This window comes from Populus trichocarpa, chromosome 11 (assembly GCF_000002775.5).
Source record: "Populus trichocarpa isolate Nisqually-1 chromosome 11, P.trichocarpa_v4.1, whole genome shotgun sequence".
NCBI lineage: Eukaryota > Viridiplantae > Streptophyta > Magnoliopsida > Malpighiales > Salicaceae > Populus > Populus trichocarpa.
In genome coordinates this window covers 7345466-7372015 of record NC_037295.2, presented here as the reverse complement: position 1 = coordinate 7372015, position 26550 = coordinate 7345466, and the positions used below count along the sequence as shown (strand labels likewise).

Genomic DNA, 26550 nt, shown 5'->3' with positions numbered 1-26550 from the left:
ATTGTATAGTTAGAAAGGGTCACAAAAATTAGATATGACTAAGCCTAACGAGGGCCCAAATATTGTTAACATAGTTATCCAAATTCAAATAAAGATGATACTAGGAAGTGAAGGGGAACTTTCATCTGGCCCAAATGCCTCGTTTGAAAATTAATAACTTTTAAGATTTATAAAAAATAAAAAACACAATATAATAGGCTATTTTATTTTCTACAATAAATAGAATAACAAAAATGGAAGTGGAATAAAACCACCCTTTTCTTGTTGTTTTTGTTCTAAATCTTTTATAATATTCAAATTCAATATCGATGAAATTAGAATAATAAATCAGCTTTTTTATTTTTATATTTCTTTGAACTTTTTAAAAAAATCTTTTTCGATATTTCTGATTCAATCTTTTTGTTCCTAATTTTCTAGTTATTCTATATATATATATATATGTGTGTGTGTGAATGAGTTACCATTTCCTTCCTCCATTCCACTTAAAAGTTTATTCAAAGTCACATATTAAAATATCCTTCTTTGATTCCAAAACACAAGATAATTTATGTTGATATTTATATCCATATAATATATTATCCATATAATATATAAGATTTAATAGGTGCGATAAAAAGAAAAAAAAACTAAAATTTTATGAGAAGATACATGCTAAAATTTTATGAGAAGGTACACTTGGTTTTGATCAGATCAGATGAAAAGTTTGAAAGACTTGCTGTATGGACCTCACTGATCTGATCTCAATATATATTACTGTGAAAACAAAGTAATACAGTGCTTGGGCAATTAATTAATTAATTAGCTGGCTAGGTTGTTCTTACCTTCTCCTGGATGTAGCTGATCAGAAGCAAGCAAAGTAATAGAGCTCGAGAAACTGATCATCACCATAACCTGGCAAAGCTGAAACATCATTAACATCTTGTGCTGCAAAATTGGCTGCAAAAGCTCGAATAAGTTTTTGTATTTGTCGACACGAGACAGGCAGGGAAGGAGAGGCTAATTTGATTTATACTTGCCAAATCTTAAAACGTCACATCCATGTGCCTGCGTACTTGTATCCTATGTCATTTCTCTTCGATTATATTTGAATTCAATTTTAACTTCCTGGATCATTATAAAAGATTTATTTCTTTTTTCAAGAGTTATTGGTTTTTCCATAACATGTCAATATTTTTTAAAAATTTTTAATTGCACATAATTTATTTAAAATTATATCGTTATTCTATGTTAAAAAATTTATATTAAAAATAAATTTTAATAAAATTTTTATTCCAAAAATAATTATACTTCACTTTTAATCTAATTTAAAATATACCTATATTATAAATAAAATTCCAACAATCTACATGAATATAAATTATCTGATAAATTTAAAAACAACTCTAAAATTTATAGAGTGATATTAATTTGGTGGATCATTATTTTAGATGGATAGTTTTTGGCTTTAAATTTTTTTAAGTGAAATACTATTAGATTTATTTAGCTAATAAATATAATATTTTAATATATTTAATTTTTTATGTAAATTATGATAATAATAGTGGTATGAATCTTCACCTCGTATTTTCTATGGTTCTCCTAGTTAGTTGCAGGTTGCAAGATGTTGAAATTTAAAAGATAAGGAGGCAGGCACGTATAGAGGCATTTGAGCCACAAATTTAGTTAAATGTCTTACAGAGTTTTTAAGCTGACAAGCTTGCCAAGCTCAGGTGGGACAACACCAGAAAACTGATTTGATTCAAGGCTCCTATATTTTATAATTGCATTTGATAAAGTGAAATAACCATTAGAGAACAAAGTAAACTAGCATTGCTGGCAATATTCGAATAACTCAAACTAGAGGTAGTGCAATATAACAGATTCAAGCCATACAAGTAGGTGAGGGGAGTAAAATTTCCCAAATGTGCAGGAATATTTCCTGACAAGCGATTTGCAGTAAGCGAGCAGTATAAGAGGTTAGTTAGTTGTGTTAAAGCTCACTCTTACATAGAAAATAAGATAAACCAAGAAGAGGGGTGAATTTATAAATGAGCTTACATGAAAGACAGATTTTTCATCGAAGCCCATTCCACTGGAATTGTGCCGTATAGATAGTTGCGAGTGAAATCTCTGTCATAGACAATGTTGTTGTATAAAAATTATTTTCCATCTTGAAAATTGCTCCAAAAATTAATATAAACGCTTGAAATTTTAATATAAACTGTGACAGACAATGGCAAACTCATAATCACATAACATCTGATGAGTATTAATTATCATCGAGGCATCTCAAGATTCAGAATTGAGGCCTCGAAGCAGAAACATATATATGTCTTTAATTAAGGGTTCTTACATTTTTTGGACATAAGTAAGGTTGGCCAATTCCGGAGAAAGCCTGCCTGGAAGACTGTAATCTTTGAGCTGGCTTTATTGCAAGCAGGAGAGAGAGACATCATTGGTCACTGTTTAGGAAAGCTAAGATATATATATATAACAAATTTATTGACTACAAGCTATGTTGAATGATTCATATCACTATAGCGTCGGCTGCTAAAAAGCATTTTTATGGGAAAAGTCTCAGATATTTGAACAGAAGTGATTACTCAAAGAGACGCACATTGCTTGAAGTCCATTCCATACTGCTGTAAAGTGTACTGAGAAATATATTCGTGCCCATTAATATATTTTTTATTTTTTTTATTTTTTTAGATTGTTTTGATATTGTTAAATTAAAAATAATTTTTAAAAAATAAAAAAATATTAATTTAATATATTTTTAAATAAAAAATATTTTAAAAAACACTAAATACCCCTCAGTTTTAATGCTTCTGTTAGTCATCATTTGCTTTGAATATCACTGTGACACACTCTCCTTATAACAAAAAAATAGTCTAGTCTCGTGACACGTGGGTTGTGCATGTATTATAAAAATTAATAATTAATAATAATAATTATAGTTGTCTACCTACCTACCAGTGAGTTGAGTTGTGCATGTATTATAAATAATAGTCTCGTTATTTTTCCGAAAATACTTTGTGAATGTAAAATGTTTTAACTCGGTAAAATATCGCAACAGGTAATTAATTTCTCCACTTCTCTCTTCCTTGATCAGCCTAAATTATTGATAAAATCAACAACACTGTAATACTAAGTCCAATTAAGCCTATATGGTATCTTGTACATTATACATATTTTTATAAATATCTAGGATGTTTATAAAATATTTATATTAAATATCTTATAATTATAAGATATTAATCTTAATAAATAAATAAATATATCCAGAGCATAAAAAGAGAGCCTAGAAGGCCATAGCTCTTCTCTCTAGATAACACAAATCTATTATAAAACTTAAACAAGGTGTAAAGAATATTTAAGATTAGAAAATACTCATTCTCCCCGTCACTTGTTTAAATATTATACTGACTTAAGCATTAGAATGGTTTTCTTGCAAGTGTCATTGGCCCACCAAGTCTTTCGGATCCAATTTTATCAGCCCATAAAAACCGCCACAATCTTTCTCTTGTGGATTTTTTCAGTCCTTCGGATTCAATTTTATCAACCCATGAAAACCACTAGCAATCTTTCTCTTGATGATTTTTTCAGCCTTATCAATTGGCATTGTTTGTGGAAAATAAACAAAAAGTTAGTTCATTCATGTTTCTTAAAAATTAATTTCATGGTTGGCAATACATCTACGGCTACACCAACAACACATGATGTCAGCAGCTAAGCCAATGACATGTGATGCCAACATCTAAACCAGTGGTTAAGCTTGACTATGCCCCACATAAATACGCCAGCGATTACGCCTGATATGGCTACGCCAGACACCCAAGGCAACACCCACGACTATGTCTACGACTACACTTCATGGCTATGCCCTAAGGCTACACCCAGTGGCGGAATGAAAGGGGGGCAAGCAAGGGCCCGGGCCCCTGCAAAATATTCAATTTATTTTATTACCTAGACACTAAACGTGAGAAGTTCTGAAGGTGGAATGTGTTTTATTTTAAATAGGTGGGCCCTCCCCATAGTAAATATATTGGAAGAGTTTAATTATGTTTAGTTTTAACTCCTACATGGAAAGAAGAACATAAAGTTGTCGTCACTTTTTAAAACCCTAACATCAAATAAAAGATAGACACAAAATACAAACAGCAAGTGGAAAAGCTAAAACAGACGGCAAACCCATCGATTAATTAATCTTTCATCAAACAAAACAAGGTAATTGATTACTGATAACCCAAATTTCAAATTTATTTTTGTTTTGTTTTGGGATATTTGTTAAGAATTTGATTATGTTTTTTTTATATAATTATGCTATTTTTGCTTTTGCTTTTTTTCTCAAATCTGCTAGTTTTACCAAAAAAAATTTGAATTCTTGTTATAGTGATGTTTTTTTTTCTAATTAATTTGATATATTTTATAGGTTTGTTTTGATTATGCTTGAATTTTTTTTATGTTTTGTTTTTAGCAGAGCCACCAAAATTACCAATTTTTTCTCATGATATATGTTTTGATTTTAGGTTGAACCATGAACAAAATAAGAAGAATTGATTCTTTTTTTGAGAAAAAGAGAAAAAATATTGATAACTCACAGCCTAGTGAACCAACTCTAATGTGTAATGTTGAAGTTATGGTTGAGCAGCCTCAATGTGCTTCAGTTTACGAAGAACCTACATTGACTAGTGAACCAACTCCTACTAGAATCGATATTGCTCATTTAATTAGAGATCCAAGCAATCGTCCTCAAATTTGAGAATACCTGGTTAATCAACAAGATGAAATTCGAAGGGCATACATTAATTTGGGGCTCTATCAATGTTTGATGTCTGAATATCCCCTGACTGGTGAAAAACATCCTCGTCGATTTCAATCTCATTGGTTCAAAAGTTATCCATGGCTTGAATATTCAGAGAAAAATACTGCATTTTATTTTCCTTTCTATCTATTTTCAAGTAAGCCATCTAGAAAGCCAAGATCAGACACATTTACTGTTGAATGATTCAATTGTTAGAAGAAAGTTAATGATAGAGAGCGGTGTGCTTTTTTGACTCATATGGGAAAAGGTCCAAATTCAGCTCACAAATTTGCTACCAGGTGCTTGGAAATTTTGAAAAACCAGTCATGTCATATTGAGAAGGTAGTTAAGAGACAAACTACTCAAGAAATTCAAAATAATCGATTGCGTATTAAAGCTTTAATAGATATTGTTCGTTGGCTCACATTTCAAGCATGTGCTTTTAGAGCGCATGATGAACGTTCTGAATCAAAAAACCGAGGTAATTTTCTTGAAATGATGGAACTTTTAGCATCTTACAATGAGCAAGTAGGAGCTCTTGTTTTTGGTAATGCTCCATAAAATGCTAAATACACCTCACATCAAATTCAAAAAATTTTTTTGCATGTCTTTGCTAGAAATATTCAGTCTTAAATTCGTCATGAGATTGGTGATGCAAGATTTTGTTTAATTGTTGATGAAGCTCGAAATGAATCCAGGAGAGAGCAAATGGCCCTTGTTATTAGGTTTGTTGATAGAAGTGGCTTTATACGAGAACGATTTTTGGATATAGTTCATGTCAAAGATACAACTGCTTCAACTCTTAAGGAAGAGATTTTCTTTGTTTTATCTCATCACAATCTTGATGTTCAAAATATTAGGGGCCAAGGGTATGATGGTGCTAGTAATATGTGTGGAGAGTGGAATGGTTTGCAAGCTTTATTCATTAATGATTGCCCTTATGTATATTATGTACATTGCTTAGCTCATTAATTACAGTTGGCTCATATTGTTGCAGCTAGAGAAATATCTGATGTCCACACTTTCTTTCAGAATTTGATTTTTATTATTAACATTGTTAGTGCTTCTTGCAAGCGTAATGATGAATTACGGGCTTTTCAAGTAGCTGCAATTGAACATCTAGTTGATATTGGTGAGATTGAAACGAGCAAAGGAGTTAATCAAGTAGGTGGTTTGCAACGATTTGAAGATAGCAAATGGAGTTCGCACTTCAAATCAATTTGCAGTTTGATAAAAATGTATGGGGCAACTTGTTTGGTTCTTGAAAACATTGCTTTAGATGGATCTACTTATTCTCAACGTGGTGATGTGGCATTTTCATTTAAGTTGCTAATGTCATTTGATTTTGCATTCTTCTTAGATATAATGAAGAATGTTATGGGAATTACTGATGTACTTTGTCAAGCCTTGCAACAAGAATCTCAAAACATTTTAAATGCTATGCATTTGGTGACTAACACAAAGACTTTAATTCAGAAGTTAAGAGATGATGGTTGAGAAACTCTTTTAGAAGAAGTGACATCATTTTATAAGCATCAAGACAATGAAGTTCCTGATATGGATGCTTGTTTTTCTAGTGTGGGACGATCTCGTCGTAAAACAAAATCAGTAACAGTTGAGCATCACTGCTGAGTTGATATATTTACAGCCATCATTGATCAACAATTGCAAGAGCTAAATAATAGATTCAATGAGCAAGCGATCGAGCTTCTTAAATTGAGCACAACTTTAGATCCTAGAAATAGTTATAAATTATTCAATATTGAAGATATATGCTTACTTGTTGACAAGTTCTATCCTGAAGATTTTTCTAATCAAGAAAAAAATCATTTGAGATTTCAACTGCAACATTATGAACTTGATGTACCCAATCATACAAAATTAAAGAATATATCATTGATTGCTGATTTATGTCAAGGATTGGTTGAAACAGAAAAATCAATAATTTATCCACTCATTGACAGGTTGATTCGGCTTATCTTGACTCTTCCTGTTTCGACAGTAACTACTGAACAAGCTTTCTCAACGATGAAGATTGTTAAAATAAGACTTCATAATCGGATGAATGATGATTTTCTTGCAAATTATTTAGCTAATAAATATAATATCTTAATATATTTAATTTTTTTTGAAAATCAAAATAATAATAGTGGTATGAATCTTCACCTCGTATTTTCTTGGGTTCTCCTAGTTGCAGGTTGCAAGATGTTGAAATTTAAAAGATAAGGAGGCAGGCACATATAGAGGCATTTGAGCCACAAATTTAATGACTACAAGCTATTATGTTGAATGATTAATGAACCCGACTTGTCAATTTATTGTACAGAAGTGATTACTCAAAGAGACCCACATTGCTTGAAGTCCATTCCAAACTCCTCGAATAAGTTTGTATTTGTCGACATGAGACAGGCAGGGAAAAGCTCTCAGATATTTTGAAACATGCTAAGAACATGCTAAGAATTTTCTGCTCTTCTTTTTTCTTTTTCTTTTTGCGAATACTGATTGATGTACACTGTTCTTTTTGCTAAAGGACAACAAGCTATTCGGAGTTTATGATAGACTCAATTATATTGCAATTATTGGTGCAATATAGAAGATTGGTGCATGATTGACAGTTTCATACTTGCAATTATTTTTATGTTTGAAGAATGGTTTTAGAAAAAAAATTAAAATTTTATTTATTTATTTATTTTAAATTAATATTTTTTAATATTTTAAATATATTTATATCAAAAATAATTTTTTTTAAATACAAAAATATTATTTTAATATATGTTTAAACAAAAAAAACTTTAAAATACACCAATTATATATCTTATAAAGCCGCCCTCGATTTTAATGCTTCTGTTAGCCATCATTTGCTTTGAATATTGAGTTTTTTTCCTACACTATCATCGCGAGCAAATTTATTTCTCAAACGAACACTCTCGTTATATCACCAAAATAGTCATTACACGTGGGTTGTGCATTTATTATAAAAAATAAAAAATAATAATTGTAATTGTCTACGTACCTACCTGTGGGTTGTGCATGTATTATAAAAATAGTCTCGTTATTTTTCAGAAAATACTTTGTGAATGTAAATTTTTTATCAGATGAACACTCTCAATGAAGTGTAATTTTTTTTATTACTTATCCAATGGTCTCTTCTATGTTATTTTTTCAAATTCAATGTCGATTTCGCACCCCACATTACGAATGAAGTTTAGAATGTAAAAATGGATAAGAAATCACCATTTGTGGAGAAGATGAGTTTACAGTGTGGGTTGATGGCTGGCTACGGCGGCAGGTTTTGGTGAGAGGAAGTGACTGTGGGTGGCTGGGTTGTGGTAGAGGAATGGAGGCAAGATGATGGTGCCGGTGGAGAGGGCTGTGTTTGTGAGGAAGGGCTGATTCGGCAAGAAAGGGGCTGGAATTTTTGGGCATGAATATTCGGGTTAAATGCTGGACATAATTTATGCCTTGTGTCTTGTGTATTTCTTTCTGGCCCCCAAGCTTTATACACAGTTCTCTATTTATAATTCAAGAATCTCATACAAAAACAAGCTGATTCCTTCTTTAAATTTAAATTTTATTAAAAATATTCATAATATCCATCCCCATAAATCGGAAGTAATAATCATTGGCCAGGAAAAGTGTCTGGGGCTCTGAATTCTCACAACCACGGAGATAGATTCCATAGACAGTTTACATTATATAGAATTATAAATCCATAAGCATACCAAGATGGATGGTAAGCAACAAGACGTTGTGTAGACGTCTAAATATCGATCATCAGTATCATCATTATATGATTACAAACGAAGCTCCAAGCATGTCTTTGGCTTTATTCAATTAAAGACGAGGTTTCACTGATGTTTAAATTTATGGACTCGGGATTGATGGGGTAAAGATCATGGGCAGATGTAGAGGAATTTCCAATCCATGATTTATCAGATGGAGGAAAGAGGTCTTGTTTGCTGTTTAAACTCTGGTCCATGACCTGCTGATAGTGGCCTTTGAGATGTTTGGAGTGTAAATCATCACCATAAATGCTAGGATCTGAGATCATCTCCTGGATGCTGGTCTGTCCTTCAAGCATGCTCACCACTTCTGACATTGCAGGCCTTAGAGATGGAGATGCATTGGTGCATAAGAGAGCCAATTTGATCATCCTCTCAGCCTCTTCCTTGTTGAATTCAGACTGCAGCTTTGGGTCCACCATCTCCATTAAATTTCCCTTTTTTTGCACTACATGGGCCTGTGAAAGCAAAAGGTAAAGTATTTGGAGAGAGGAGTAGTGCCTAATGCATCATGAATTCAAGATAGGAACAAGAAAAGACTTGTAACTTACCCAGTCAAGAAGACATACGAATTCATTTGTTGTCCTGTAACTCGAATTGCTTCTTCCACTGACAATTTCTAAAGCAACAACTCCAAAACTATAAACATCTGCTTTGTCTGTTAAATAACCCCACAGCGCATATTCTGGAGCCATATATCCTCTGAAATCAGAACCATGCCAGATTAGTGACTCTAACGGAGTATATTGCGATCACTGAATAAAGGAAGCTGCAAATTAAGTCTGATTAAAACTTACATGGTTCCGGCAACACGAGTGCTAATGTGAGTGTTCTCCTCTTCATTGAGCTTAGCTAGTCCAAAGTCTGATATCTTGGCACTTAGATCTTTGTCCAGTAATACATTTGTACCTTTGATGTCTCTGTGAACAATCCTGATTGCAGATTCTTCATGGAGAAATGCTAAACCTCTGGCTATTCCAACACATATCTTATATCTTGTTGGCCAATCCAGCATCAGAAAACTTGTTTCTGAACCTGTAGCTAATCCAGTAAAGGAGGTTCACTAAATAAAATGACTTCAACTTTGCTAGTCGATGCTATTATTGAAAAAAGAAGAAGAAGATTTTACTGGAAATTAATCAGATGCCATTATGGTTACCAAAAAGTGCTTTGGCGAGGGAGTTGTTTTCCATGTATTCGTACACCAGAAGCAACTGATCTCCTTCAATACAGCATCCATAAAGCTTTACAAGATTGGGATGCTGTAAACCAGATATCATGCCTATTTCATTCACAAATTCTCGGTTTCCTTGCCTGGATTTAGGAGATAGCTGCTTAACAGCAATAAGAGTTCCATCTGACAATTTACCCTGCATTGAATTTATCGTAGACATTTTGCATGATCAAACCAAGGGTCCAATGATCAACTGGGATAGTATGCAAGAGAATATTAGAGTGACAGACCTTGTATACGGAGCCAAATCCACCTTCTCCAATTTTGTCAGCAGAATCAAAATTGTTAGTGGCAGCTCTCAGCTGCCTCAAAGTGAAGGAACCAGTTTTCAGATCTAGCCCCTTGAGATCTGCACATAATTGTTGGTGACACGAGAAATGCTTCAACATCATCAATGCACGGATGTGTTATATTCTAGATGTTTGCGTGTGTAATAGCTGTTAATTAACTAAATAAGGAAAAGGCTTTAGCACGCAGATGATTGATTTCAATGTACCTCGTTCTCTCATGAACTTGTCTCTAAAATAGAATTTCCAACAAATGACACCCATTACCAAGAAAACAAGGAGTAAGGCTGAAGTGACAACTCCAACCACGATAGGTATTTTACTTGCTTCTCCAGGTTCTGAAATTATACAAAGTTACACGTACAAACACAGAAAGCCAATGGGACAATAAATCACTGTAGGGCAGCAGTTCACTTCTCACCTGGACAATAAGTACTCTGGCCTGAAAACGACAAACCATAAAATGCTTCTTAGATGGTATAATGAACTGAGTAGAAGCTTACATAAAGTTAAGATGAAAATCAAAGCCAGGTTCATAAGGAAGAATTTGTTTGTTAATTATGCAACTGGTGGATCTAAGAGGATGATGAGATTTAAACTCATAATGCTTGTTAATTCTAATACCATTGCTCGGTTTTCATTTTAACTTAATTAATAAAGGTCATTGTATATGAATGAAATTCGCAAAGTCAGTGACTTTCAAATGAGATGCTGGGAATATATATATAAAACATGCCTGAGCATACAGTTATTGCAGAAATAATAGGACCGTAATTTCCTCTTTGTGGAATGCAAGTAGTCCCTTTTCCATTCCAGTATAAACGGATCTCCAAGGTATTGTCTGTCACATTGGCTTTGAATTCTATAGAATAAGTTTTGTTAGATCCTTTAGCAGCCTCCTTGATATTAAAATCTTTTATCTCTAGTTTCCCCTGGAAAACAAATCCCAAGTTAAAAGGATCTTTTTGAAAGAAAAAAAAATCATCTTTTTGGATAATTTAATCTCAATTACCTGAATATAAATGTCAAAAAAGCGTTTTCCAACTCTTTTGTACGATTCGTCATCTGTGAATTGTATCTCAGCAAAGTCGAGTTTAACAGTGTACATCCCATTTTCTAGACAATATCCATAATAAGTGAGAGAGATGGCAGCTCTGCGTGCTGTAGAATACACCGTATCCGTTGGGAAATAAGAGTAGTTTGAAGGAAGTGTATATCCGGGGCCTTGGCCATCATCATCCATAAAATCTCCTGTGTTGCTGAATCCCCAGTTTGATCCTTCTTTGGAATAAATCGTAGCAGCATTAGTGCTTTCAAAGCTTCTGTCACCTTCATACAAGATACTCTCACTGGTTAAATCCGGTCCACCGCAGTTTATATGGAATGAACGATAACCTGCAATACGTCAAATTAGTACACCAATCTACAATGCTCAAATCAGTACACCATTAGAACAGTTGCAAATATTCTTCTCATATCGTAGGGGCTATTACGTCAAGTGTTGAAATTTTTGGATCCCTTTGCTCTACAACAAGAGCTATTACTCTACTATATAGCTTCAAATCGATTAGTCATTGGCTAATACTTTTCCAAGTGGCTTGTCACAATCAGTGTTCCACTCGAGTCGATGGAGGCTGTTCTATCAACCTTTGGTTTCCGATTAGTGATATTGATGGTGAAAACGTGAGGAGGCCATGTTTTGGTTACAGATAAATCCTTACTTGTCCAACGAAACTGAGAATGAATACATCCTTAATAGATCTGTGTGCTGAATAGAATGTAGAATTAAGGCAAAAAAATCTACATTGAAATTAGTACTCGTGCTCAAATAAATACACAGACACTGATATTATCGTAGATTACTGATTTCGGTATGTTGATAAATTTGAAACAGAAGTGCTTTGATTTTAAAGAACTTCGTTACTTCTCATTTAAGGAGGGAAAAGAATATCATACTTTTGGGGCACTCATGTATGCTTGAGCATGGAAGAAGTCCGCTTCTGTAAGACATGGAAATTTTAGTAAGAATTTCAAATGGTTCTGCAAACTGCAATATAAGAATCAGATATCAAAACTTTATCATATTATTAGCATTATTTCACCACCATAAAAAATATCATACTATTCAAGTAAAATATTCATTTTATGTTTGCTCATTGAGAAAATCGGTGCATGGCTGTTCCCTCTTCATGAGTGTTTGTGCTTATATCTTGGGGTAAATGAATAATAAAGCATGTCACATTCTTATGTTCTTCATTCATTCATTCATTCAGCATTAATCAACAACGTATATAATTGATGATTTCTATTGGTATTTTTGCAAGCAGTTTACATAACATGATCTAAATTAAAAAGTTCAAAATGCACAAGTTAGCATATATATGTTTCACTCCTACCTGCTTTTAAAAACATATAAAATTTGCATAACTGATTTGAAATAGTAAAAATATTTTGAGCATAAAAGCTACAAGGACATGGCCTGGTATATCTGATCCTAGGATACCAAGTTTGTGCTGAGAAAGAAAATCTGGATAGGATTTAAAGATATAAATATAAATTGCAGATTTAACTCCAAAGATATTCTGTTATAATCCTGCTTAAATGTATAATGTATTTTTCCCCCTGAAAACTATATATGAACATGACATGGTTTATATGATTAGCAGCATATTCTGTTAACGCAGGTTCCACCATTAGCAAAGATGTTTTTAGTCTACGGGGGTGAGTTTTTATAAGGGATATTTACCTGCCTGTAAGCATTTAAGAAATCCCTTTAAAATATCCCAAAAGGGAATTTTGAAATTTTATCCTGCAAAAGCTCCATTTCCAAATTAAGGTTATCCATAGGGACCTCATTTCATCCTAGATTTCTGCTAAGCATAAATACACCTCTTTTAGGTTGTATCAGTTGTGGTTCTTTTTCCTTGGAACAAGATTATTGGACTTGGTATGACAACTACCAGATTGGATCTCCAACAACATGAAATACCAAAAATATCGCTCTCCAAAGTGTATAAGAGGAGCCTTACAAGTTATTCTTGATGAATGAACTCCTGTACGTGTTTATACCCCTGGTATGATCTTGACAGCTTGGCAGCCATGAAAAGTTATTGTAGGAAACATCACTGCAAGAAGCCAAGGGAATCATAAATATGAATATGAACCTCAACAAAATTAATAATAAGTGGAACAAATGAAATGCTAAGCAAGATTAAAAAAAAAAAACACATTTTCAGAAACTAGGCTTTCGTTGAGGCGCTACAAGGATAGATAAAAATGCCTATGGCATGAATATATATGTAGCCTTAGATTATCAAGATTCACTCAGAAGACCACTTTAAAAATATTAATGGTTGATCAATCATCAGCAGTTATATCTTTACAAGAGAGCAGAGAAGTTGAACAGAATATCCAAACTGAAAGAACTGAAACCAGTGATACATTCGAGAAACATACATATTTTTGTCTGTTTCGAGAAATGAGTCTGGGACACTTCCCTTCAGCTTGTTTCCACTCAAAAACCTGGTTTTCAGAAGCCAGATTGATTCTTTCAGCATAATTCACTCCTCCATCCATGCTCAGATTTCAAATATTCAAATTTAAATACTTACATATAGTCACGTGTTTTTGCATATGGAGGAATGTCTCCTTCCAACTTGTTGAAAGTTAAATCCCTGCAAAAGATTACAGTAAAAGATTTTCCAGCTTTAGTTTTCAGAATATCCCTTGCACCTTTGTAAGTAGTTTTGCAATAGACAAGCTGGAGCTTCAGCCGAATGCAAATACCTGCATTATTTTTACTTACGTTTCATTTGGTTCATGGTTAAGCACAAACCAAGTTAAATGTCAAGGATGTAAAAGTGTCTACAATGTTTGGAAGAAAGTTTAGAAATAAGGTTCTACATGTTGAAAGTAAACTCATCTATAAAAATTAGTTGAACCGGTCGACCGGTTGGAAACAGGTCAACCAGTTGAGACTGAGTAACCGATTTAGTCAATAGAATACAATTCCTGTTCAGATTAAGATTTTCTTATATTAGTTTAATTCCTTAATTGTTTAAGACTTTATGTCTATATAAAAGACTTGTAATTTAGCATTATTATAAGTACAAAAAAAGAGAGAATAAATAAGAGAGCTTAAAGAGAAACACTTAACAAAAGTATTCCTTCCTCTCAATCTTCTTTTTGTTATTGAGTTTTTGGCCTTGCATTATAATATGTTGATCTTATACAACACCTATTTTACTTATAACAAGTGGTATTAGAGCTTAATTAGGTTTGATTATTAGACATGATCAATTCAAACTTCTCACTTCAATGTCCTAGGTTGACAAGAGACAACTACGAAACTTGTGTATTCAAGTACAAGCTTGGCTATGTTCCCAAGATGTATGGGAGACGATTGAAAAAAGTTTTAAGAAGCCTATAGATGGAGCAATATTGACTTCATCCTAAAGAGAGGTCGTGCAAAAGACATAAAGCAAAAATTAACAAGAACTCATAATCACCCATCAATGTCTGGATGATGCCACTTTTAAGATACTGGCCAATACAACCACCACCAAACATGCATGAAAAGTTTTGCAAGAATCAAATCAAGGAGTTGGTAATATGAGAAAGGTACATGGAAACAGGTAACAACCCATTTTTACTCCCCAACTTTCGAGAATGGAATCCCAAAATTGCATGGTCATATTTCCTCATTTTGGAAAGACGTTTTGTCAATCTTGGATCCAAACAGTGTCATCGGCTTAGTATTGCGTGAAAACATTAAATTCATGATTGGAGATGGATCCTCCATTCTCTTCTGGTCTGACGTGTGGATAGGATCAAATGCTTTACGTAGCATTTTCCCTAGACTTTACCAAAATTCTACTTTTCAGAATGGTTTGGTTAATGAGATGGGTTAATGGGTGAATGATCATTGGCAATGGAATTTGGTTTGGCGTAGGAACATCTTATCTTATGAAGAGCAACAATATCATCATTTGCTCTCAATGCTGGAGCCAACGATAATTCGACAAGGAAAAGATGACAAACTTATATGGCCATGTAATTCTGATGGAGGCTTCTTAGTTAAATCCTGTTGCACCCTACTTGATAATACCTCCTCTACGAATGATAGAGTTTTTGAAGCAAATGTTTGGATTAAAGGGGCCCCTCCGAAAGTTCAGGTGTTTCTCTAGTTGGTAGTTTAGGACAAAGTTAGTACAGGAGCTTTTCTCCATCAACAGACTGTTTTGTCTGCCTCATAAGCTTCATATGTCCTTTGCAGCTCAGATTTGGAAACCTCAGATCATCTTTTTATACATTGTAACTTTTCTAAGAGTGTTTGGATGAAGGTTTTGGATTGGTGGGGTATTCAATGTTGTTTACCGAGAACACTTGACTCGCTGCTTCTACAGTGGCCCGAAATGGTACATGACAAATTTCAAAGATCAGCTTGGAGACTAATTTCAAGTAGTACTATTTGGGGTATTTGGTTGCTGAGGAACAAAATTGTTTTTTAGGAGGGAACTATAAACTTGTTTGATTGTTTCTCCACCATTCTTCATCGGGTTGCTATTTGGTTGCATACTCAGGATTCAAACTTCACTTATACAGGAAATGACCTCTTAAGATCTTCTGATGGCATCAAATTGTGGTGTAATAAGAAATCTTAGGTAGTTTTTTTTTTCTCTGCTGTAGTAGATTAATTTTTTTCTTTTCTCATATCCTTCTATTTCTCTTTGGCTATTAGCTTTATAGCCTTTTCAATATATCGATGATTATAAAAAAAAAAGGTACATTTACAAAAGCTGCATGGTAACTTTGAAAAGTTATATATGCTTGAATCGGAGAATATTTTGGAATACTTTGAAAGAGTATTAGTCATATACAATCAAATAAAGAGATATGGAGAGAAGATGGAAGACACACGTATGGTAGAGGAGATCATATGCTCGCTACAAAAGAAGTTTCATTATATGGTTATCGTGATAGAAGAATCACAAAATATAGATGTTCTCTCAATACAAGGTCTCATGGGAAAATTACAAGCCCATAAGGAAAGAGTCAATGAGATTCAAAAGGATATGGGTGCATAAACACTTTTTCCAAAGCAAGATTGTTCTTGGATATTTCCATGAGGGTAGAGGACATGGACAAAGCAAAGGAAGAGGAGTAAGAGGTGGATTTGGAAAAGAAGGCTGAGGCAGCCTTAACAGGTCAATCGATCGACTGCATGAAACAATCTGGTCGATCAGTTACACTACCAATGACAATACAAGATCCAGGTTTGACAAATCAAAAGTTAAATACTATAATTGTTAAAAGGCAAGGTTATTATGCTAGAGATCGCAAGAGTCCAACCAAGAGGGTTTAGTAGAATGCAAATCTTATAATAGAAGAAGAGACGGAAGCCACTCTACTATAAATGCATAATGAGAGATGCAAGACAAAAAGAACAGGTGGTATCTAGAAAATGGAGCTAGCAACCATATGTGTGAAGACAAAAACAAGTTCATAGAGCTTGATGAAGCAATTACAGACAATGTCACCCACTACAAGATTTAACAGTTTTACTAACGGAATTTTTCCGTTGGCATAAGACACATATTCCGTCGATAATTAATTTACCGACGGAAATTCTCCGTCGGTGAATCTTTCATCGGTAATTTTTTATCTGTCGGTAAATCCGTTGGTAATAAAAAAATAAATTTACCCGCTTCATTTCGTCGGTATATCCCTTGATAATAATATTTTTTTATTACCAACGGATTTACCGACGGAATTACCGATGGAATTTTCGTCGGTAATTCCGTCGGTAATTATTTAAAAACATTTAAAAAAATTCATTTTATAAAATTATAAAATAATTAAATTAACATAAATTAACACTATATAATATATACTCAAAATTCTTGGAAAAAAAAGAAGGAAAATCAACTCAAACAAATTTGCAACAAATAAATTCAACTAAAAAAATTCATATGAAAAAAAATGAAGTTGCAATTGCTAAAAATTAAAAAATCCTATAAATAAATCTACTAAAAATTGATCTCATATGAAAAACAAAATCTCACAACAACATTTATACAATTATTAAGAACAAAAACAATTAAAAATAAAATAAAAAAACAAATATAGTGAAAAAAATCATGAAAAAAGAAGAAAAAAGAAAAATCTTACCTTAATGTAGTTGCAAGTGAAGCTAAGAAGAGAAAAAAAAATTCGTTAAGCATATTAATTAAAAAAAAAACTAAGAGGATAAAAGAAGAAAGAAGAAGAAGACATACCCAAGCATGGAGGAAAAGAGAAGGAGATGAGGAGAGAAAAGAAGAGAAAGAAATATATAAGAAATGATGTTTTTTACATATAGTGAAGAAGAAGAAGAAGACATACCTTAATGATGTTTTTTACATATAGTGAAGAAGAAGAAGAAGAAGAATTAGAAATGGGTCTGTCTCTTGTGAAATAAAGGGATTCAGGCTTTTTATTGGGGCGCGTTACTGACGGATTTACCGACGGATAATTGAATATTAATATTTTTTAATTATTCTGTCGGTAATTCCATCGGTAATATTCAATTTAAATTTTCAATTTCGTAAAGTTTTCAAAAACCGCCAAAAAATTACCGATGACTTTTCAATCCGTCGGTGATTTTGACCGTAAAGAACAACAATTAACATTGCAATTGGAAAGTGAACAGTTCTGGAGCTCTCTGGAAAATACCAACGGAAAATTCCGTCGGTGATTCCCTTTGTAATTGATATGATGAATAGTGTTCACAGTTTACCAACAAATTTACCGATGGAATAAATTCCGTCGGTAATTCTGTTGGTAAAAATGACACGTCATTATTTTTTTTTGCTTTGTTTTAATTTTTTTTTCCACAGTAATTCCCTCGGTATTTCCGTTTGTATTTATCAATTTTCTGGTAGTGACCTTTGTGGATCATTCAAAAGTTGTCATAAAAGGAAAATGTATGATTTTAATTAAATTGAAAGATGGAAGTTATCAATTTATTAGTGATGTCTACTATATACCAATAATGAAAAGCAACATATTAAGCTTAGGATAATTGTTGGAGAAGGGGTATGAGATTAAGATGAAAGATCATATTTTGACATTACTTGACACTAAATCAACTATGATTGCAAAGGTAGCTTGAAAAAAAATATATAATTTTCTTGCTAAACATAGAGATAGATGTGCCTAAATGCCTAAATACACATGTGAAGGATGAAACTTAACTTTGGCATATGAGACTTGGCATGTAAACTTTGATATCTTAAAGTTGATGGCACAAAAAAAGATGTTGAAGGGTCTACCATCCATTATACATCTAAATTAGTTGTGTCAAGAATGTTTAGTGGGCAAACAATTTCGTAAGAGTTTTTTAAAAAAGTCTACATCAGGAGCAAGTCAACCCTTACAAGAAATACATGTCGATGTTTGTGGTCTTATCAAACCATTTTTGTTTGGCAAACATCTGTGTTTTCTACTTTTTATTGATGATTATAGTAGAAAAACTTGGGTATACTTCTTAAAAGAAAAGTTTAATGTGTTTAGTTGTTTTAAGAAGTTTAAAGCATTAGTTGAAAAAAAAATAGTTATTCTATAAAATCATTTAGGATGGATAAGGGGTGAATTTTGTTCTAATGACTTTAATGAGTTTTATGAAAATCATGGTATAAAAAGACTCCTAATGATACCTAGATCCCCACAATAAAATAGCATGGTGGAGAAAATAAATAAAAACATCTTCAATATGGCAAAAAGCATGCTCAAAACTAAAAAGATGCCCAAAGAGTTTTAGGCCGAAGTTGTAGATTATGCTATCTTATTTTCAAATAGTTGTCCCACTAAAGGCTAGAATTTCATAACTCTATAAGAAGCATGAAGTGGAGGAAAATCAAGGGTTTCTCACTTTGAAAGTTTTTGGGAGCATTGATTATGTGCATGTAGATGATCAAGTAAGAACCAAGCTAGATGAAAAGATAAAAAAGATGATGTTTGTAAGTTATGATCAAAAGTCCAAAGAATACAAGCTTTACAACCCTAATGAAGAAAATATGGTGATTAGTAGAGATGTTGAATTTAATAAAGAATTAGCATGAGATTGGAAGATAAATGATTGTGAGAAATATGACTTCCTATTGATTCTTGATGAATAGGAGGAAAGATATTAAGATCATTAAGAATCTATAGTCACACCTCCATAAACACTAATGAGCTCAACTTCTTATTCTTCTAATGGAAACTCAAATAGTAGCACTCCACAAGTCCACCAAAAAAGATGAGAAGCCTTGATGACTTACATGAGGTAACTAATCTTATTGATGATGTAAAAATATATTGTCACCATGCTACATTTAATCCTATAGTGTTTGAAGAAGCAATAAAGGATACAAAATGGAGAATTACTATGGATGAGGAGATTGCTTTAATTGAGAAGAATGACACATGTAGATTGGTTCCTAGACCAAATAGAAAAAAACCAATAGGTGTCAAGTGAATCTACAAGGAAAAGAAGAATGGTAAAGGAAAGGTAGAGAGTTACAAGGCAAGGTTAGTGGCAAAAGGTTATAGTTAAAAGCATGAGATTAACTATGACGAGGTATTTGCTCTCGTTGCGAGATTGGAGACCATTCACTTAATCATTGTCATCGATACCCAACATAAATGGAGAATCTATCAAATAGATGTCAAATTAGCCTTAATGGTTTTCTTGAGAAGAAGGCCTACATTAAGCAATCTATGAGTTATGAAGTAAAGAGACATGAAAACAAGGTTTTAAAGTTGAAAAAAGTCTTGTATGGATTGAACCAAACCTTGAGGGCTTGGTGTAGTCGCATTGATGGCTATTTCTTAGAAAATAGATTTGTTAAATGCCTCAATGAATATGCTATCTATATAAAGATCAAAGAAAGTGGTGATACTCTTATTGTATGTTTGTATGTGGATGACTTCAAGCAAGCAATGGTCAAGGAGTTTGAGATGACGGATATTGGTCTCATGTCTTACTACTTAGGGATTGAGTTCAAACAAGGAGAAGATGGAATCTTTGTAAATGAAGAAAAGTTTGTAGGAGAGGTTTTTAATAAGTTCAGGATGGAGGATTGTGCAAAAGTGAATACTCCAGTTGAGTGTGGAGTAAAGATGTCAAAGAATGATAAAAGAGGGACAATGATCTCTATAACATTCAAAAACCTAGTTGGGAGTTTAAGATATTGAACATGCATTCATCTAAATATTTTTTTTGGAGTAGGACTTGTAGGAAGGTTTATAAAGACACCTATTATAACACACTTCAAAACTTTAAAGCGAATTCATCGGTATATCAAAGGTACTGTTGATTTTGGCTTATTCAATGATTATTCTAATAGCTTTGAACTTGTGGGTTATAGTGATAGTGATTGAGCTGGAGATATAGAAAGAGCACAACGAGTTTTTTTTTTTTCTACATGGGAGATACAATATTGAAATAAAGTTCAAACAAGCAATCTACAGTTACTTTGTCAACATGTGAAGACGAATATGTAGCTATTACCTCATATGTTTGTCATTCCATATGTCTAAGGAAATTATTGAAGGAATTGTGAATGCCACAAAAGAAGCGTACTGAAACTTATGTGGGTAACTCATTAGTCATTGCATTAGCAAAGAACCCAATATTTCATGATAAAAGTAAGCATATTGACACAAGATTTCATTACCTACAAGATTGCATTGCAAACAAGGAAGTTGAAGTATGTGAAGATACAAGATCAAGTTGCAAATATATTCATAAAGCCACTCAAATATGATGTTTTTATCAAGATGAGAGATGTGTTGAGAGTTATGAAGAAATCAAGTTTAAAGAGGGATGTTGAAAGTAAACTGATTTCTGGAAATTAGTTGAACCGGTCGACCGGTTAGGAAAAGGTCGATCGGTTGCAATAAAGTGACTGGTTGGATTAAATGAATATGTCAATCGGTTCAGTCGGCAGAATACATTTCTTGTTCAGATTAGAATTTCCTTGTATTAGTTTAATTTCTTCATTATTTAGGATTTTATGCTTATAAAAAAAATTATAATTCAGCATTATTATAAGTACAAAAAAGAGAGAATAGCTAAAAGAGCTTAAAGAGAAACACTTAACAAAAGTATTTCTTTCTCTCAATTTTTTTTTAGAGTTTTTGACTTTGCATTACTGTGTTGATCTTATACCACACCTGTTTTACTTCCGACACTAAACCACCATTTTTTTTTTCAAAATCTATGTAATACAAGAAGATAAAATTGTTCAGCAATTTCTTTCAGTTTAATTCGATAGGAGTGACAGAGTGGCTGAACTTGAGGAGATGATAGTCGCAGATCCAAAAAAAAAAAGAGAAAAAGAAAAGAAAAGAATTTGAGGAAAGGGGAGGGCGATAATTAATTGAATTCCCTTTAGGCCACTTGTAGCACTTTAGCCGATGCATGCAACCAGGGTTGGATTGAAATAGGTCCTGATTCTAATTAATCTCCAGTAGGCTGAGTAACCTGATCAATGAAATGCAATAGACCACCTGTGAGAATTTTGATGGTGGTTTCTTAAAGAAACAGAATGGGATTTAAGAGGTGCAAAGGGAATCGGGATTGTGCTTTTACGAACTATATATTTATATACGAGTGTTGGTCTGAGAAACATGTTTCATGAATTAAGCCCTTTTCAGTGAAGTAAATATGATTCACAGGCAATTATCAAAAGGGGAAAAAAAATGATCACAGGACTGTTGGTCTTGGTGGCTGGCAGTAGTCCAGAAGAGCATTTGGTTAGGATTGAGAGTATAGTCATATGGAGCTCTCTCAAACTTCCTGCTATGAGAATTAATGCCATATGTCTCGTAGTAGATGGTTAGTGTACTAGAATTTAAAACCCATCAGCAACATATCCCGACGAGATTTCTGCTTGTTTCTTACCTTTGAGCAAGTTATGAGAGGATTTCCGTAGAAATTTTGCTTCCCATACAGTACATGGAGATCATAACCCGGTAGTGTGGCAAATTTTGCGGTGTTATTAAAATATATTCATGTTTTTAACTTCTATCACATTACAGCACATATAAGGTGATGAGCGAGGGTGTTAAGAGTACTTACAGAACTTTCAGAGAATCCGATGTCCACACATCTCCTGGGATCACTCCAGTTAAATTGATGTTTCGCAAAACCCTTCAAAGAAATTAAAGATAGGCTTAATTAGTTCTCAATAGAACATGTTCTCAAGTTTATTTTAGACATTTTACGGACAGTTGACGAACAAATTTTTCACTATGGGGGGGATGTTGGGTAAATTAGACTCTGGTCCAGACATATCAGTGATCCTCCTGCAGTACATTGAAAAGAAAAGAATGTGTTATAGTTCCCTTTATTCTTTCTGTCTTCTTCAAAGAGGAAACACCAAAATCATTGTATTTATTGCTGTGCATCTCAGGAATTAGTTTGACTCACAAGTCTCTCAACTTCTCTAAAGAAAGAATGGCACAAGGTATGGGTCCTTCTAGTCCACTTGCGTATAATTCACTTCGTTAGGAAAAACAAAATATCAGAATATTGTGCAACATGTAGCAGAGAAATGAATTAACGAAAATATCATGCAGATAGAGATCCTCACAGTCTAACAAGATTACTCCAGTTCCCAATGAAATCAGGTATTCTGCCACTAAGATTATTATCACTTGCACGACTGCACATTGCAAAACTGAATTAAGGAAACCAGATGCTATTGCATTATCAAAAACTGTGTTTAAAGAAGAAAGGAATTGATTACTTACAAATCAGTCAAGTTTAGCTTAGTGAGAGTATTTGGCAAGTTTCCCTCCAACTGATTGGAGGAAAGTATCCTGCAACCATTAATTCATAGCACAGCATCAAAGATTGCAACTAAAATGCCTAGCTTGCGTTGGTTTAATAATGATGAGCAGGTAAATGGCTTACAGGTCTGTTAAGTTGACAAGATCACCAAGCTGATAAGGAATAGTACCAGAAAACTGATTTGCTTCAAGGGACCTTCATGTATTTGTATTTGATTAATCGACAAAAATAAATTTCGTGAACCAAGTAAGCTAGCATTGTCAAAAACAGAAACAGAAAACAAAACAAATGATAAATCGGCAGAACATATATTTATGACTTCAATACATACAAGTAAGTCAGGCTGCGATAGTTTCCCAAGTACCCAGGAATATTTCCTGACAAGCGATTGGATGTAAGGGAGCTGCATGCATAAAATGTTATCTAGTTATGGTGAATTCTGCCTTGTGTATGAACTGGTAAGCAAAGATGAGGTGAATGAACTTACAGGTATGTCAAATGTTTCATTGAAGCCCATTCCTCAGGAATATTGCCAGAAATGTAGTTGCGAGTTAGGTCACTGTGACAGATAATTTAGCATCAATACTTGAGAATTTAACTTGTTCAACTTTATAAAACGTCAAGTAGACAATGCTTTGGAGTATAAACGTCCTTGCTTGTTGAAAATAAAGTTTCTCTTACAACATAATTTGAATTAGACGATACTTTAGTTTCTGTTAAGGTTGTGTCTATGATGCTCAAGCAGTTGAAGTAAGCAGAAAATATTCTCAAGACGCTCACCCTTAGCACATAAATGCTAACGGGTATAGTTTTTTTATTTAACTATTGGATTGAATTAAAATTTTATTAATAGATTTTTACAGTGTTAAATTTTCATAGTCAGCTAAGATTTTCATAGTCATCTAAGATTGGTATGCCTCCACATTAAACCTAAACATTATTGTTCAAGATTTATTATATTTTTCTAATTAATTTAAAATTGTTTAATCTATTTAATATTGTATAACTCTTTAATTATTTTTCTTGGTATCCAAATAGCTTTAAGAGTTGTAATATTGAGTTTTTGATTATTAAGATTACTAGAAAGAAATCATTCAATAATAATAAAATTATATATTTTTTATTCTCATTTGTTAGGTTTAGCTGCGACAAATATGCTTCTTTTTATTATTATTATTATTAAGGTATTTCCATTCCACAATATAAATTAGTCCATAAAAGTTACTTTGAGATTCTAAAATTAATACAAGTAGAAACACAAATAAAATATATCCTGAAAAGATTCTTACAGAAATTCAAGATATGCAAGGTTGACCATTTTAGACGGGAGCTTGCCTTGAAGATTGAGCGTTTTGAGTGATCTGTTATTGAAAAAAAACATCATGAGTACATAAACAAACGAATCCAATCTATTTAAAAAACATTTTAACATACTACAACTAATTAATTCAACTACAACTAATTAATTCAAGACCAAAACATTTTAACAAGAAGTATTCAAATAAATATAGAAGACAAAAAAAAATCTTACAATGACGTGATATGACAATAACTATCATTATTGAGGATGAGGGTGCAACTGCATATGATGGTGCTATTGGCTTTTGGATCTTGTTTCAACAGATTCATATCGTGCAGAGTTCCTGGTTGGTTGCAAGCATCGCCCACCTCGAAGGGTTGCCCACCCGGCGTCAGTGTCTTGCCAATTTGTCTTAACGCCGTCACTAGTTCAAGGATCCACGGAAATTTTTATCAAAATATCCATATCCATAACAAAACGTCGGTTAATATTAACTCATATCACCCAAAAAAAAAACACTAATAGTTTTCAAGAGGTATTCCAACACAATAAAATGGTCGGAATCTTGAGCACAAATCCAGTAAAAATAGATATAAATAATGAAAATATATAAATAAAGTAAACGGATTGTATATTAACTCCACAATTTAAGTATAAATAATTCAAAGTTCTCCTTTTCAATTTGTTGCATGTATTTTAGGAGAATTGAAAGTAAAACAAAAACTTTTTTTATTAACTCATTTATATGTTTTAATTTTTTAATCCCACTTATTATTTTAAATTAATTTTGTTTGTTTACTCTTAATATAAAATATAAAAAAAGGAGGCCAAACATATTCTTAATTTTTTTAAATGAATAATGCTTTGACATAGTGTTAGAACATAAAATAAGTTTCAAATCTTAATCAACAGCTTTCACATAAAAATAAATATATTTTTTATAACATTTTTAAGTGTTTTTCTTTTAATATTGGATCCAAAATTGTAAAATCCGGGTATTTAAAATTTTATAGGCCATATTATGTGTATTTACACATGCTATCAAATGATATACGAGAGACAACAATTAGCTTTCCTTCTTGTTAATGTATCGACCATGTGATAACATTTATAGAATTGAAGAAAATTACAATAATCATGAAATAACAAAAATCATCCAAAAGTGAAAAAAAAAACTCCTAATTATACCCAAGATCCACTTAATTACTATATAGTAATAAAAAAAACAATAGTTAAATAAGGGAATTTTAAAAATTAGAGGACAAAATACTAACAAGGAAACTCAAAAATTAAAAACTAACTTGAACTAAATAATAATATTCATATTATTCATATATTGAAAAATCATGCCCCGTTTTCTTATATTCTTTTTCTCTGAGTCTTTTTTTTTTAGTTCAATAATAATTAAGGGCATTTTTTTGGTATAAAAAGGGTTTTTGTAATATTTTCTTAAAAGTGAGACGTTTTATTAATTAGTTATTCAAACTTTTTTTCATACTCTTTGTAGTTTCCAAATACCTCGAGAATTATTGTAATTTGTAGAAAAAAGAAATCTGATACACATTAAATAATTTATTCATCTTTAATATCATCCCCACATGAGCTACTTCCTGTTGGATGCACAGTTGAGAGTGAATGTACGGATCTTACCCCTTTACTTATTTTTCTGTAGCTGCAGTGTGAAGTGAAGAAATGATTCTCCAATGAAGTAATTCATGAGCAATGAACTATAAATTTATATTAATGAATTTCTTAATCTTAAAGTATGAGGTTGTACGTAGTTGTAAGCAAATCTGTGGATATGTGACTTAGCACACCAATGGAATGGAAAGTCGTGGAAATTAATTAGCTCAGATTATTACAACACTCCATTATTGCAATAAAAACAAAGCTTACTCTCTTACCTTCGTCTGGATGTAACTGATATGGTATAACTGAACTGAAAGTAGCAGAACTGAAAAGAGTGATCACGACCACCATAACTCGGCATAACTGAAGAAGTCCATGCGGAGGCTGAAGCGTCGTGAACATGTTGGGTGCAGGAGTAGGAAAGAAGCTTTGAATAAGTTTTCATTTTATGAGGTACGTACTTGATTTATACTGGACGCGGGGACAAATTCTTAAAATGGTGAGAATGACCTCTAGCCACTAGATTTGATTCCTTTTCATTTCTATCTCTCCAAACCGATACGGGTTGATTACAAGTTACCAACTGGTAAATAACAGTTCTGAATTTTAATATTTCTTCAATTAAAACTATTGATTTCATTAATTAAATTAATTTTAAATTTAATTAAATCCTTTAATTTATCAATTCTTTTAATTTTTATCAAAAATGAATCTT

At 32.7% G+C, this 26550-nt stretch overlaps 2 protein-coding genes across 6 annotated transcripts in view; both read right to left on the bottom strand.

Annotated features, from left to right (window-relative positions):
• Positions 1 to 1022, bottom strand: part of LOC18103165 (probable LRR receptor-like serine/threonine-protein kinase At1g29720) — a 71506-nt gene extending 70484 nt beyond the window's left edge. For 3 of the 5 annotated variants that reach the window (XM_024591988.2, XM_052445201.1, XM_052445202.1), the window contains exon 1: positions 892 to 1022. In XM_024591988.2, the coding sequence (XP_024447756.2) occupies positions 892 to 918 (27 nt within the window). In that variant the 5' untranslated portion in view covers positions 919 to 1022. Of the gene's footprint in view, positions 1 to 821 lie in introns of all 5 variants that reach the window. The other 2 variants (XM_024591991.2, XM_024591994.2) reach the window with 1 other exon arrangement.
• Positions 1023 to 8333: 7311 nt separating this feature from the next.
• LOC18103170 (probable LRR receptor-like serine/threonine-protein kinase At1g29720) lies at positions 8334 to 26259 on the bottom strand. Its single transcript, XM_052445195.1, has 24 exons — positions 26111 to 26259; positions 24438 to 24630; positions 24196 to 24267; positions 23394 to 23465; positions 23238 to 23309; positions 23030 to 23101; positions 22867 to 22935; positions 22707 to 22778; positions 22544 to 22615; positions 22354 to 22419; positions 22193 to 22264; positions 13698 to 13760; positions 13543 to 13608; positions 13116 to 13211; positions 12043 to 12086; positions 11099 to 11481; positions 10823 to 11018; positions 10508 to 10528; positions 10296 to 10424; positions 10030 to 10148; positions 9725 to 9935; positions 9363 to 9606; positions 9117 to 9267; positions 8334 to 9023 (listed from the first exon to the last, which is right to left on the bottom strand). Exons 1-24 carry the CDS (start codon positions 26235 to 26237, stop codon positions 8610 to 8612), a joined length of 3096 nt encoding a protein of 1031 aa, XP_052301155.1. The 5' UTR covers positions 26238 to 26259; the 3' UTR covers positions 8334 to 8609.
• Positions 26260 to 26550: the final 291 nt, after the last annotated feature.

Bases quoted from the DNA above. Each gene is read 5' to 3' on its own strand.
- LOC18103170 (XM_052445195.1), bottom strand. From the start codon at position 26,237: ATGTTCACGACGCTTCAGCCTCCGCATGGACTTCTTCAGTTATGCCGA. The intron at 22,420-22,543 runs GTGAGTCAAACT...AATGTACTGCAG, and splicing joins TTAGAGAAGTTGAGAGACTT to GAGGATCACTGATATGTCTG. The intron at 9,024-9,116 runs GTAAGTTACAAG...TTGCTTTCACAG, and splicing joins TCGTATGTCTTCTTGACTGG to GCCCATGTAGTGCAAAAAAA.